The sequence below is a fragment of the Varroa destructor genome, unplaced genomic scaffold (assembly GCF_002443255.2).
Source record: "Varroa destructor unplaced genomic scaffold, Vdes_3.0 BEIS01000002.1, whole genome shotgun sequence".
Classification (NCBI taxonomy): Eukaryota; Metazoa; Arthropoda; class Arachnida; order Mesostigmata; family Varroidae; genus Varroa; species Varroa destructor.
This window is the reverse complement of record NW_019211455.1, coordinates 51,843,617-51,858,487: the sequence shown is the minus strand read 5'-3', so window position 1 is coordinate 51,858,487 and position 14,871 is coordinate 51,843,617. Positions and strand designations below refer to the sequence as shown.

Genomic DNA, 14,871 nt, shown 5'->3' with positions numbered 1-14,871 from the left:
TATATATAAAGAATTTTTCTAAGATGACCGTAGAAAAAAAGAACTGAATCCGCCATAGATACCACCTCCAAGTCAAAAAAACCGGCAAAGGCACTCAAAAGCACATTGAGCACAGTGCGGCGAAACCTAGTACCAGCTTTCTAATCTGTCTGCATATGAATTTTGGTTGATATATACCCGTGGACGACACGGTCTTCGAGTATGTGCGTGTACGTATTTACAGGTGAACGCACCGCGTCGCGCTAGTACGTAGTGAACGGAGGAACATATTATAGCTATCAGCTTAGCATCAAATGTGACATTGCACCATCATGCGTTCCATGTAAATGTTTGTAGGCAGCCGTTCACATGTACGATCAGAATCAGAAGGCGCGCTTAAACCTATCGAGTAGCGTTAGGGCTATGCAAGGGTTCTGCTAGGCAGATGATCCACTGCAAAAAGCCTGCCAGCTCTATAATATATTCTCAGGTTTGGTACTTCTTTTAACTAAGGAGAGCTGTACCATCATCACTGGTTCGCTCTGCGAGTCCTCGTCGCAGGCAGCGTGATACTATACAATGCCTCTCCAACCAGGCAAAATGAAACAGACTATCGACCTTAACTTGGATATGTTCCTCTTTTCAACCTTCCGATCTTTGTTTTTTAAAAATAATTTTCACTGATTTTTAGTAGGACGAAATTGCCGCACCATCTTACGGTATCATCTTGAATTTTGAAATTGCTGCATTCTATAGTGGTTGGCTTTGTTGTGGCATTAAAACAACCAATTTTAAACGTCTACTTTAAACCATATGTTGGCGATAATCGAATCGTCGTTAAAGCCCCAAGATTGACGGCCATAGCTGCTGTGATATCCTGTCGATAGTCTAAATCTTTTTTGTCTTGGGATTCGCAAGCATTTAGTGGCGGTCGTGGAGCTGGTGCGTGATTTTCAATAGATAGTTTATATTGATCTCTGCCTATTTTTGTAATCGATAGACAGTTCACCTGCTGCTGCCGCCCCATGAGGTACGATTTACTTCACAGCTGCTTCACGAGATAAACTGCTGCCTCCACGCCGATGCTGCCGATGCGTATAGACAAAAGGCTGAATTTACGTTGATCAAAACACGCATAAGAGAGTTACGTTGGCATCGTTAACCACCTTGTTAGAATTATTTAATCGAACTTGTTGCGGCTTTAAATCTTTGGCTATGTTCCATATCGCGATTATTTCACGGCGCCTGTTTCTATCTTCCATTCTTGCTTACATAATCTCTCAAAGGAACTTTCTAAAAGAACTCATACGAACTCTTGAAGAAAATACTTATTAATTCTACTCGAAAAAAAAAGACCCCCTGAAATCGAAAAATAACATGAAGTTAGTCATTCCAATGCGTCTGCCCACAAGATCCATTGATTTTCAAAGGTAATCAATGTACTAACGAATTATTTCATATAGCAGGTGATCCAGAACAGCTTGTTAGTGTTCCCTTGCACTAATCTAAATGTGCATAATTTCTTGCAGAGCTAACCGTGGACACCTAAATGCAGGTTATATATTATCACACTCTTTCGGGGAACGCCTTGCCTCCTTGGAGGCGTAAGTCATACTGTTCCGAAGTAGGCATTTAATAACATAAATTTAGCACGATTACTTTTGTCACCAAAACGTTGGATGAGACATGTCTTGCTTGGATATATTTCGTCTGCGATTTAACTGATCGCGTAATTTGCTGTGTATCGGTTGGGGACTTTAGCAGGTGTTTAGCTTTTCAAAATATATCTGAACTCACAATAGCTAGTACAGAATCTATGTCTCATATGTTTTACTTTTACTTTTTGCTATGAAAGTAACTGTGTAATAACATCAATGTTTACTATAATAATCACGCCTATTATTTACTTCTATTGTTGTTACAGATTTCGCCATAGCATCTTTTGGCGGCCAGGGCAAACTTTGGAGCTAGCACAAGAGCTTCCTCTGGTGAGACATAAAGAATCCCGGGACAGCAACATCGGCAGCTGTAGAAATATTTACGCAAAATTCAAAATAACAAAATCAACATCATTATTATCGACAACTATCCTAGTTACCATTGTTCAAATCATTGCCAGTCAAGTAACCAAGCAGCGAAACGGATGCACGACGCCTGCCAGTCCAATGCGTGGCTTATACTAAGCTTGAAACACTTCCACGAACACGAAATAGGACCAATCGCCGTTTGCGATAGCCGTGTGAAGACGGAGCACCAATTCTAAGTTGTTGCTTGAGTAAAGCACAAAATATTATTAGCGGTAGGCTTCGGTAACTGTCACGTCGGACATTACATCAGTGACTTTGTGCTGTTTTAGTATTGTTATTGTCACTGTCTTCGGAAGTCAGTAACGAGCGAAAGCAGTAGTCGTAACGTAGACAATCGCTGTCAGGCCATTGGTGCGCTGTGATAGGGCTATAGCCCAGGCGGCGCGAAGGGAATCGGAGGAGCTAACTTTGTTCATCGAGTTGATTCGGCGCTGTTTGGAAACGAAAAGTAGTAGCCTTTAACACCTGCCGACAACGTTCTGCAATAGCTGACTAAAACCAGCTAGAGAAACAAGGAAGATCACCGGACGAGAGATAAGTGGCGTGACCTAAAGGTCGCCTCAGGGATTGAAAGGAAGAAAGAGCAAAAACCTAATAGCACAGTTGTTGCCAGCAGCTGCGGATCAACAAGATGGGTTCTTTTCTGGAAAAACCAAAAGTAGAAAAACACTCCGAATCGGGAAGAACGACGTCAGGTATCCGATTTGCCCTCTCGTCGATGCAGGGATGGCGGGTCGAGATGGAGGATGCACACACGGCGTTATGTTCAGTGCAGGGCTTTCCCACCTGGAGCTTCTTCGGCGTCTACGATGGCCATGCGGGAGCGGGCGTCAGTGCGAGATGTTCCACCAACCTTCTCCCAGCTATTCTCGAAAATATCGCACGTATAAAAGGTAGGGTAATAAGTGCTACCTTACATAATGTTTTGGCAGTTCGAAAACCTTACTTCATTGTCGAGCGTATCTAGCAGATGCTCACTAGCTTATAAAGGCTACTAAAGCTGAATCGATCTAAATCGCTGTTGATGCTGACTTTATAGCGTTCCTAAATAAGAAAACTGTATCGCTTGTTGTCCGCTCGCCGTACCATTTCGCTATAGATATGAACGAGGACTATGGCGAGACGGGCCCTCTATCGAACGCTATACGCAGCGGCTTCCTACAGTTGGACGAATCAATGCGTACCCTACCTGAAGTTATGGCAGGTCAAGACCGATCAGGTGAGCCCCCATTTTGTACCGATCTGTGTCCTTTGCTAGTTTCTTTTCGTAATATAGTGTAACGTTTCGTTGAGTTTATAGGGTGTCGTTTTAGCTTACTATTGCAGATTACACAACGTACCAACTCGATACCCTGACCTAAATGGCTGGCAACGAGTAATTTGTGATTTTTTTGAATCCGCGCTACGTTTATTTTTTGCTGCTTGAATAGGTTCAACAGCTATCTGCTGTTTGGTTACGAAGAAACACCTGTATTTTGCCAACTGCGGAGATTCTCGAGCTGTGCTGTCGCGGGGCGGAAAAGTGGCGCTGTGCACGCATGACCATAAGCCCGCTAATCCTGCAGAAAGAGACCGCATTCAAAAGGCTGGCGGATCCGTCATGATTCAAAGGGTACAGAATTTATATAATTTTCACCAAACTTAATAGTAATCGTGCAGGTATGCCTATCGTCGGCGATCTCCCCATGTGGTTCTTGTTTATTAGAAAGCTACTAGTAAAGGTACTAATGGAAATTTATTATACAATAACCAGCTATGTGTAGTATGTGAAACAGGCGTATGCGTAATAGCACAAGCAATGAATCCGATGGCAATAATTATTGCGCGCAAAATTTTTGTATGACTGTGAGACGATTGTCCAAACGGACCAACGATGCTCGATTAGGCTTAACAAGTAGGTGATAGCATTTATAAATTGACCATGTTACGAAAAGTAGTTTTTCAGTTTTCATGAAATTATACCTAATGTCCTTGAACCGTCCTGATTTTCAAAATCGATTTTTTCGATAGAGCAGTTCAGAAACTTTCACCTGCTACGAGCGTTATTCAGTTTTTTTTCTAAGATCTTTCTAAGTCTCTGCTTACATGGTCAATACACATTAACTGCTCTTGGCGTAATACGAAAAGTCTATCCGGACAGGATTCGGTACTACTCAGTAGATTGCACTACTCGCTACCGTCGTGTAGTATCATGTCGTGCCGTTGTTTTGTGTGAGATAGATAATGAAGCTTAACTATATATTTGATGACTCACCGCTCTGTGTCTCCTAGCTAGCCCATCGACACACGCTTAGATGAAGGCTTGGGATTACGATGGAACACTGAATCGGCTACAGACATGACATCACATTGAATAGGGACTGACCCATATATGTGTATATATATATATACACGTGTAACTAAATAGGGCTGTTCCTTTTCAATGAACCTGTTAACCTTTTTTAAGCGACCACAGCGTGAACCCTTCTAGACGTGTGATTTTGGTGATGTGACACATGTAAGATAAACGGCACAACAAAGCCTAAGACGTTACGTAATTTTCTGAATTTGTCTAAATGGCACTTACAGTGAAGTATAGTCATAGTACGGACACAAAATCAAGTAGACATAAAGCAAAGGAATTAAGTGTTTCTGTCTTACTCTTTTTTATTTTAGGTAAATGGCAGCCTCGCTGTTTCTCGCGCATTGGGTGATTATGAGTACAAGGCCAACAGCGAACGAGGTCCATGTGAACAGTTGGTTAGTCCTGAACCGGAGGTGACAGCCCTAGACAAAAGTGACAATGACGAGTTTGCGGTACTTGCATGTGATGGCGTCTGGGACGTGATGACTAATGAAGAGGTCTGTATAGGCTACGATCAAGCAAGAAACGAACGAATCATTTATACTATTTCTGTTCTGATAGCATTTCACTTACGGACTGTATTCATAGGTTTGTCTGTTATAGATGTAACGTCATTGCACACAGTGTTAGATAGTTTCAGCAAATAACTTATCCAGGAACTGCCTGTACGCGCGGGTAGCTAACCATCTAGCTGTTATCGAAGTAAAATTTTGTTAAATTATTCTTTTAGAAAATCTATTTATTTACATGTTTCTGTCCAGTAATTCAAATCACAGTTATAGTATAATATAACATGCAGGAGGTAAGCAGGAGCAACCAAAACGTAACTGGTACATAGGTAACTAAGTTGTACAGATAGACTTTCAAAATATTGTCTCGTTAAGTTAATTAAGTTTTTATTCATCATCAACATGCTATTCACACTGTTCAATCATCGTTAGGTGTGCGACTTTGTGCGACATGAACTCCGTACCAATCCTGACCTGGAGGCGATCTGTTCGCATCTTGTCGATGTGTGCTTATTCAAGGGTAGTCGAGACAATATGAGTGTTGTTCTCATCGTTTTTCCGGGGGCACCCGGCCTCGACGAGAAACTCGTACAGGCGAGTACCGAGCAGCCTCACGGCACACCTAGCGACTATTTTACCCCAGCCGTTTGCGATCTCTACTACTGATAGTCTACAAAAGAAAAAAAGTACCATCCAAGATACTCTGGCTTATGGTTAAGTGACTAACTAGTGAGAAACGATTTCCTCTTGCCCAAGTATGCAGAATATTCGCCATTTGCTAACAAATCTGCAAAGCAAATGGGTCTACTCAAGTCGCTAGTAGGTGAACCAGGTCAAGTGGACAGCCATTTAAGCGTTGCATAAAGAGGAGCCCAAACATACATAAATAGCTGTGCTTGAAAAAATAAACCGTTCTTATAACTTGTATACTGACTTCGCGGTGCGTATAACTCGCTCTCTCTCTCTCGCCTTTTGTAAACTTTCGGGTAACTTCATCTAATTGATATTTCGTGCTTCATTTTTTTAAATAGCCAGCTTCAGGCCAGGCATAAGTGTTAACCAAACTTTTATATAAGTAAAGACGACACAGAAGGACACCGCAAATAGAAAATCTTCGGATAGTTGAAACCACGTTAAATATATATGTAAGCTATCATGTGAAGCATTTAGCCTAGCTTTTCGTTACTATTCCACCGTCTCATAGAAGTTAATGGAAAGTAACTCATTTTCATATAGGAATACGTTTTATGAATATGGATGAAGCTATAGACCTGCATAGGCTCGTAATCAGCTCGCCGATGCCATTTCTGGGCACCCTTAATTCTGGGAAAAACGAGCTTCCTTTGTATGCTTTACGACAAGTTAAACCTAACAATGAATGTAAAATTCGCAGCAACATCAAAATTTTTTATATATATGTAACAAGAATTTTTATAGGAACATCTTTACCCCAATAATTAGCGCGCACAAACCGATAGTAACAACATGTTGAATTTTTTTGTTGCCTTTGAACAGGAACTCAAGGAGATAGACGCCTATATTAAGGACAAAGTTAAGAATATCTACAACAGCGGGACGACCGAACTCAGCGATGTTCTGCTGGCGCTCGCCGAAGATTCGAAGGTGATGGACTCTCTACCAAGCGGTGTAGGCATCCACGCGAAGCGGTCACTTGTAGAGGCCGAGCTCCGGCAGCTCAACCCAAACAAGGAACAGCGGCAAGACAACAACTGTTGAGCTTCTTCGTCGCCATTTTCATGTTATCCATCGGAAAAAGCAACAGATACAACAGACAACAGCTATAGAAATTGCGATATTGTCGAAGCCTCACTAACAATCACAGCAACAGCAACAACACAACAAGAGCTACTAGTGACATGAGAGAAAAGTAAATATGTAGCTTAGCTAGACAGCGAGTGAGATGTAAAAGCGTACCATTGCTGCCAACCGGAGCGACAAAAAAAAAACAACAGCAACAGCCGTACCCACTACAAGCGTTAGGCTAAATAATAAAATCAATACAACAACAACAAGAACAACAACAACAACAACAACAACAACAATGAAAAACAGCGTTTAGTAGCGAAAGGTGGCGTATCACTATGGGCCGAGATGTATACCGTTAATTGATTCTATACATACACATACGGAACACGTGTCAAACTGGCGACGCGCTCAGCACAATGCCACTGTTAGATTTCCTATTGCTGTTGTTGTCTCAAGAAAAAGGTAGGACCTGGAAATAGTGGCGATTGTGATGATGATAACAATAATGGAGTAACAACTGTTCGAATGACGGCTAAACTATATTTGTACCGAAGGTTACGTTCGATATACACACATCTTTCGAGGATGTAGAGACGTTAACCTGATGGGCGAAGTCGAAATAATGCTCCTATCTTGTGTGGTATAACTCTGGCAAGCTTCCATGCGAACAAAAAGCAATTAATTGCAATTAACATCTAATTGTGATTTTATTCGCTTGAAGCTGACAATTCAGGTTTCCGCACAGAGTACGTCGGCGCAAAAATGACTAAAAATAACAACAACAATATACATAGAAAAAGAAAACAAACCGAAGAGGTCATATATATATATACGGCTAAAGAGGGCAGAAAAAGACAGGACGAAAGTAAGCATACAGTGGCGTGCGATTGCAGAAGTGAGAAAAGAACGAGAGGTCGAAAGTGACAGAGGGGGGAAAGAGCGATGTTGGACATCAATGGACCTGTGATTATAAATCGTTGATAAAAGGCTGAGAACGGATTTAAATGAGCGCGCGAAGTGAACGAGAGCACGCTAAGCCTCTCTGAGTCAGAAGCAATTTGAGTTCGAACAAGACGCAAAAGAAATTGAAGTAGATGCGTGCTAAGGAGGAATAGAAATTGAGTCAGGTTAAACTAGCTAATGCTGGGTAGGACTGGCATGGCACAAACCGTCGATTTCGTTATTGTCATGGCCGCTGTCGGCAAGCTGTCCAGTCTTGAATGAGTCGCAATGAATCATCTATCGTCAAGGTGTTCGCTGTTTCCGTTTCGGACACCCCCATCGTCACGATGCTAATGTGGATACTACTGGCCTGAACGTAAGATGGCCACTGTGTGTGTGTGTGTGTGTAGAATAATATATATATTATTCTATATATATATATATATACAGCGAAAGCGATGACTCCGTAGGTAAGAATAGCTCCTTGTGTTTTTCTGTCCTCCTTTGGATAGGATCTGTCTCCGAGTCAAGAATCGTTTCCAAAGACTCACTGAATGGAGACATTAATCGGCGGCGATATTACAAAACGTACGTTCTTCCGCGACACTATACTGAGCGGCAGAATAATTTATAAAAAAAAAAAAAAGGGAAACCCCGTCAGCGAACATATAAGCAATTGCTATGAACGATGACAACACGAAGAGCAGGTGTTAATGAGCTTATTCGCTGTTGCGTAAGTGGTGGTCCGTCGCCGCCGCAATGTAATATTGACATGAATATTCAATGCAGAATACAGCAGCAAACGCTGAAGATTATTGCTAAAGGTAAAAGAAGAGAGCCTGGTAAATAGCGATCAGGATATAAATGAAAGCAGTCAAATGAACCGACGGATAAACGTACACGAAGACAAATAGCAACGTCATCTCTGGATATGGATAGCTAAGGAAAAGTAAAACATCGAGAAGGAGACAAAAAGGGAAATTTGGTGGCGAATGATGATATAAAGAAGACTAATGAGGACTTGAGCTGGCCTGAGCAAACATTGACGTAGACAGGACAATATTTGTAATACACTGATATCATGATGATGGTTCTTACTATTATCATTATTTCTTGATTGTTATTTTTGTTTCGTCGTTACTACATGTAGATTTTGAGGCGTAAAAGCGGACGACAGATGGCGCGGTCTCGGGGTGCATCAGCTGGCGAAGGAATAACAAGTTATACGGAACTAAAATGAGAATGAGCTGAGGCTACCTAATACATTTGAGGAAGGTAGAAGAGGTTATGAATTGTTTCAGTAGCCCGACATAGGACTGGCTTGCGAGCTTGAGGCGGAACCGGTGCGAATGTTAATTTGCAAAAGAAGACCCAACAAATGGCTAGGGAACTCGTGCGAAAATCAGTTCACCAGTTTAGAATAAACCACGAGCCAGCCAGAGAAATGTTGATAATAGTGACGATAACGAAAAAATTATATTCTTCGACTAAGCTGTTGAACTTTAGAATGCTTCTGACGAAGCTGTGAAAGAATGAGGTGGATCGTCTAAACCTATGATAAATAGAGCGACGAACATATGACCGAAGGGAAAATCAGGGAAAATAAAAACATGATGTAGAGTAAGGAGCTAAATGTGAAGACAAATAGACAAAATGTATGTATATTTCCCGTGTTTTTGTTCTTTCGGCATTGGCTGACGTATTGCCAACGTTCACACTGTAACGATACCCCATAGCCCGGCTGCTTCAGCGGCATTCCCTAAAAAGCAATGCTAGATTGAAGAATGAAACACAGAGGTATAAACTGGGTGAAATTCGGAAAAATGTGCAAAAGACCCGAAAGCTTAAGAATGGACTAAGCATCTATTCCAACGAAATCAGAAAACCTTTCCTGCTTCCGATTTCCTGTCCCTATTCCGCCTAATGTAATGATTCGCGTGTGTCGCTATTCGCTTTTTGAATTCATATACAAATGTATTCATAATTCTACTAAAAGCTAGAACATCAGGTTCGTATGTTGAAAAAAATTAGCCTGAAAAAGGAGTTAATCTACGAATTTACTTATAATTTTGAAACTGCAAAAGTATTTAGGGGTGGTGTGTTATTTTAATACTTTTTGAAACTATACTGGAATAATGAAAATTACAGTTGTCATATCAACTTTTACCAAAAAGTTTTTAATTGCGTTAGGCTAAAGTTAAGCACTTACTGGTGATCAAATTTTTGCACACTAATTTTGTATGAGTTATATCTCACTACTCAATCGCACAACATTCTGAAGTCACTCGCATGGTTGGACTAGATATAGAAGAGATTTACGGTTTTCAACGAAATTTAAGGTTAGGCGCTTGGCAAATTATACACTGAGAAAAATGTTGCAGTTACAGAGGAAACGCATATCATTGACCTTGATCTGGTTGTAATACGTGATGCCAGACGTTGCAGGTTATATGATTTCATTACGTTCTATTGACTATTTCTGGTCTTCATCGTATGTACATACTGATAAGCTTAATTTGTTCTGTCTTAAAAAATGCGTTTTCTACAGTGACTATGGGTCCATTAGATATTATCAAGTAGCCTGACGAATCATCTTGCATCCACGTCCCCGTGTAGAGAAGAGCATTTTTGAACTTGGACATACTCCTCGTTTCATTAGCGCATCATGTTTACGATATCTCTATTAATTCATTTTTATATGTATTCTTATGTTATCGTAACTTTTCGTTAGTTATTTTTTAAATGTATGATTATCCGCGGCCTCTTTGTAGACTGGAAGCAGAGCAGCTCAATCGCTTCGCAAATGCTTGCTGGTACTCGTTTTATTTGAAACAATCTTTTGTTCTGCCCTGCGTCTTAAAACAGATCAATTTTTCAGAAACACATAAAAAGACTCTTTTTGGCCTTTTGCTGGTGTCTCGTGACAGGAACAACCATCAGAATGGCCGCTGTGGTACGTACTGATTGTAGGTGCATAGGAGTGGCATTAGACAAAATTTTATTTTTGCCATAAATATTCAGTAGCGAGGATATGTTGCTGAAATGGACCTGTAGAAATTACCCTTTTTTTTACCAAACATTTTGCTGTTATTGCAGAATATTCAATAACAGAAAGTAAACCAGAATTAGTTATGTTACCAGGATGAATTAACTCATTGTTAGCTGAAGCTCTAAGAGTTCGTAAATACACTGATTGTACCACATAACCCATAGAGGTTGCTGCTGAAATAACACCACACTAATGAATGCAGGAATACATTGGTTTGGAGTATAGGTAAAGCGCACGAATGCAAAAAGCAACGATCTAATCATCCGGCTATCGAATCAATTGCAATAGAACGAATTATCTCGTAAAAACAGTTACTACAAAGATGCACTGAGGGTAAGTCATAGCAGCGTCTTAAAAGGCACCTATGCGAATGTATAGAAAAGGCAGTAAACTGGGAAAAAAATAATTACTAAACGCAAACCAAAATAGAGGCACTAGAAAAGAAGGGAAGCCATTATGCAGAAAGAGTATGTTTGAAATGAATGCTGAGTAAAATTAAGAGAGAACAAACGTAAAAGCAAAGGAAAGGAACTCTATTATGAGGCGGCCTGTGTAACACCGGAACGACTGCGCCAACTTCGCTATAGAGACTAACAACTAAACCGATGAAAAAAAGATTGGCTAGAAGACCAGTAGTTTACGAGACTGAAGGGATAAATAAGGAAATATATGATGGATATATAAAAGAACAGATAGCGTAAGAAGATCGGTCACAGAAAGCACCTATTTTCAACACATATTTTATGCTGCGTTTGTTGACCGTTCGAAGGCCGACTGTGTCGCCTACAAATACACACCTCAAAAAAATAGCGTTCGAATACATTTAATACTATTGCTTACCCAAATTGGATCCGTACACTCAAGGCAACACACCTAAAAAATAGTATATATATTCGACTTCGTCTTTGAGGTGTTTGCAGATATGAATGCTTCTTTTTAAGTAAAAGATTTTTCCAAAAAAAAAAACCTGCAAACCCCTTGAACTGATTTTTATTTTATTAAGTATATATTTATTTAAGTCACTAAGTCTATAAAATAATAGGCGTCTTACAACTAAGTACAGCAAAATCCGAGTGAACTGTTTGAATCAACATGATGCTGTTTTTATTACTAAACGTATAACACGAGCTCGCAACTTATACATGGTAGACATAAACCTGGAGCAAATAAACCAAACTGATGTTATCTAGACTATCACGGCCGGGCATCCGACAATGAGATGAAATAACTTTGCTGCCGTCAACACGAAAACGTGACGCGGGTATCGAAGTGGAAACAACCTAGAACGTTTCTCAAAACAAAGCGATATATACGAGAAAAAAACAGAAGCGCACGCACACAGCCGCCGAAATAATGTACATATTACTGTAAATAAATTTCATGTTACTTATTCTAAAATGGTGTCGTATAATAATTGACGTGGACGATTTGTATTGCGGAAAATGTCGGTATTCAGAATAGAGAACCGCACCAAAGAATTCAGACAAAGTCTCAATGCTCGACCAAAACGTAAAAATTCCCAACAGTAAATAACGAATACAAGTTGGATCGATAGCTAGGTCTGTTAAATCTCTACGCCGCCATGCAATAGCATCATGATCTACGTGATTCCTTAAACTTCTTTAGGAACTTACGCTAATCTTCACAGTTCTCGGCGAAGTAGCTTAAATTTGTTTCTTGTTTTTCTCGAAATGTGCATGTGTTTTACGTGACAGACCTCAAACAACTGGTCACTTCATATGGGCCCCGACTTAAAAGTTCCATACGTGCGAACTTCATATAGCCCACATCAGTTTTAAGATATATTGTCTACGCATAGAGTTTATTAGTTATCTATGCGATATTTCTGTTTTTGTTCATGTAAAAAAGATCTAGAGTTTACACCTAAGTGGAGTAGTCATAATCTTACTTAATGATTAACGAAAGACTTAATGATTCAAAACGTTTATTATATACAAGCGTTTTAAAATTTTCACCACCTACAGATTATTAATAAAAACAGCGTTTGTTTATTTACTAGTGAACCGAATGCTTAAAACCTGTTTGTACCTGACAAGTAGCTCAACCACGTAAGGACTATTGGCTCATACCATTGGAAAAAATAATACGCTCGATTCTCGGCACTAAGAAGGAATTCCTGCTATGCAAATGGCATAAAGTTTACACCGAAATTAGTCCTAAATGTGGCTATCCGTGCGGTGAATTTGGTTCGTAAAACAAATAAAACAATTTTCTCACAGATCATCTCCATATAGATAAACAATTTTCAAATAGCAATATACACACGATTGTTTATTGAACAACACAAGCCTTTTTCCACCTTCGAACAGCTACAAATACAGCACGTATATATAAGTGTGTATAATATGCAGCCATTATAAGTATATGCACGTACTATGCCGATATAACGTCCCTCCTCCATTTGAAAAGGAAGCATTGCTGGTACTCACTCGGATATATATATATCAGAGGAGCTCAAACGGCTTAAAGACGTTTTTTGCTCCATTAGCCAGCTCATGAATAACTTTTTCGGGTAATGATATCTCATTCGTTTTTTCCATTTCGTATAACACCTCTAAAAGATTCGCTCCCTGTTTAGCTTTTACGGTCAACTCCAAACCTTCGGTGATTTCAAAGTGGGCTTCTTTGTATGGGCAGGAATGCTCGGCCGGATACTTGGTAAGAGTGGGTTCCCGAACCAACCGGCGCAAAGTGTTCGGTTGAAAGTGCAGCAAATCCTTCAGATAATCTGGAAAATTATCTCGTCGAAGGCCGAGTTTCGCTGCTTCGTTAGTAATGACTTGACAAAGTGGTAGTTTCTTTTCAGCATATTGGGGCAGTATTCGGCGTCCGAGCACCACCTGCAAGGAGCTAAGTATAACTTTGATCGGCGTACGGTAAGGTACAATGAACATTGAAGGAATATCGTCGACGATGTAGATCAGGCACGTCTCTGGCAAAGACGATGTGTTGGCCGCATCGTAACGATCAATACTGAATACGGCAAGACCCGGCCGGCGAGTGTAGAGCACGTTCGCCTTATAAACTCGATCGTCATCTCCTTCACGCCATCGCTGCAGTTCCGTTGTGAGTCTTTCTACAACTGTCACCATCAAAACGCTATCATCGAGTTGTGAGCGTAGCCGAGTAGGGTAGCTTAATTTGATAATGCCCGTAGCGCCAAATGCACGCTTTCGAAAGGCAAATTTCGAAAACAGAAAACGGGCAATAGAACATAGTCTGTCCAAGCTTTCACAGGCCTTCTCGATTTGATCGAAGGATTCGGAACATTTTCCGTACAGTTGATCAAGTAAATCGCTCGGCCAGCTCGGACGATTGTAATCGGCGCGGTATCTTTCCAAATATCGGCGTAGTTCAGATACATCAATGTCATCTAGAAGAACAATCGATAAAAAATAATGGAAAAAAACCGATTGCTACTTTTGCTTGGTATTATGTTAAACAATTTAGCCGAATAAGCTTTTTGTCAAAGTTATCGTCAACAACATTCAATAAGCTATTATTGCACGATTGTTGGATTTTAATGTTTCACTTGCATACATGTACTAATTATGCAAACAGATTCAGAAAAATAGCTTACCAATACAAAAAAGCAGCAACGGTGAATATGTTGATACGTAAGGTTCGCCTGGCCTTTGCGGTAATTCTTGCAGAACTTTTCGGATTTCCGGAGTTTGAGGACGCACTCTGTCTCTGTTAGATGGCATTTTTTTCCCTGAATCAACCGCGAAACTTTACCTAAGACAACTTGTAGAAAAAAGCCTGTTGACAGTTGAATCGGCTGAATTAAAATACGATATTGATGGGCATTTTACCGTACGGATTCTAAAACGATGCTCAAGGAACAAAGAGTTGATTGGAAACATTTCCGCAGACACACATTTATCTACAGTTTTACAAAATTTGATTGAGAGCTAGCTACTGTTTTCGTTTGTGAAAGCGTTTTAGTTTTTTTCAATGAACTCTTGTTAAATTTGTTGCTCACCTGTTATTGGTGCGTTACTCCAAAAGCAACTAAAAACATCCAGGTCAACCTATATGGTCCACATCACACTCATTGCTGCCATGATGTCACTATTATGTAAAAGGCACCACTTAAATACATAAAGTTTTATAACTGACCGTTTATAACTGACAGCGCGGCTTTTGAGGACCAAAACAAACCGCTCCTAA

The 14,871-nt window shown here is 40.2% G+C and overlaps 2 protein-coding genes across 13 annotated transcripts in view; one reads left to right on the top strand and one right to left on the bottom strand.

Moving 5' to 3' along the window:
- Nucleotides 1-12,075, top strand: part of LOC111245788 (protein phosphatase 1B-like) — a 17,635-nt gene extending 5,560 nt beyond the window's left edge. For 5 of the 9 annotated variants that reach the window (XM_022794566.2, XM_022794561.2, XM_086981487.1 and 2 more), the window contains exons 2-7: nt 1,904-2,959; nt 3,166-3,285; nt 3,497-3,678; nt 4,722-4,907; nt 5,352-5,513; nt 6,435-12,075. In XM_022794566.2, the coding sequence (XP_022650301.1) occupies nt 2,698-2,959; nt 3,166-3,285; nt 3,497-3,678; nt 4,722-4,907; nt 5,352-5,513; nt 6,435-6,656 (1,134 nt within the window). In that variant the 5' untranslated portion in view covers nt 1,904-2,697 and the 3' untranslated portion in view covers nt 6,657-12,075. Of the gene's footprint in view, nt 1-6; nt 1,410-1,508; nt 1,584-1,903; nt 2,960-3,165; nt 3,286-3,496; nt 3,679-4,721; nt 4,908-5,351; nt 5,514-6,434 lie in introns of those variants that run through there. The other 4 variants (XM_022794560.2, XM_086981485.1, XM_022794562.2 and 1 more) reach the window with 4 other exon arrangements.
- A 530-nt stretch (nt 12,076-12,605) lies between these two features.
- LOC111245789 (uncharacterized) lies at nt 12,606-14,823 on the bottom strand. 4 transcript variants are annotated; one of them, XM_022794568.2, is made up of 3 exons: nt 14,684-14,823; nt 14,279-14,445; nt 12,606-14,071 (listed from the first exon to the last, which is right to left on the bottom strand). In XM_022794568.2, exons 2-3 carry the CDS (start codon nt 14,403-14,405, stop codon nt 13,143-13,145), a joined length of 1,056 nt encoding a protein of 351 aa, XP_022650303.1. In that variant the 5' UTR covers nt 14,406-14,445; nt 14,684-14,823; the 3' UTR covers nt 12,606-13,142. The 4 variants fall into 4 exon arrangements, with proteins under 4 accessions (XP_022650303.1, XP_022650302.1, XP_022650305.1 ...); XM_022794567.2 differs by having other exon boundaries at nt 14,279-14,460; nt 14,684-14,822; XM_022794570.2 differs by having other exon boundaries at nt 14,279-14,413; nt 14,684-14,822.
- Between the last annotated feature and the right edge of the window lie 48 nt (nt 14,824-14,871).

Excerpts from the sequence above, each read along its gene's own strand:
- LOC111245789 (XM_022794568.2), bottom strand. The coding sequence starts at position 14,405 with ATGCCATCTAACAGAGACAGAGTGCGTCCTCAAACTCCGGAAATCCGA. Across the intron at positions 14,072-14,278 it reads GTTGCTGCTTTTTTGTATTG|ATGACATTGATGTATCTGAA; the intron begins GTAAGCTATTTT and ends TTGTTCTTCTAG.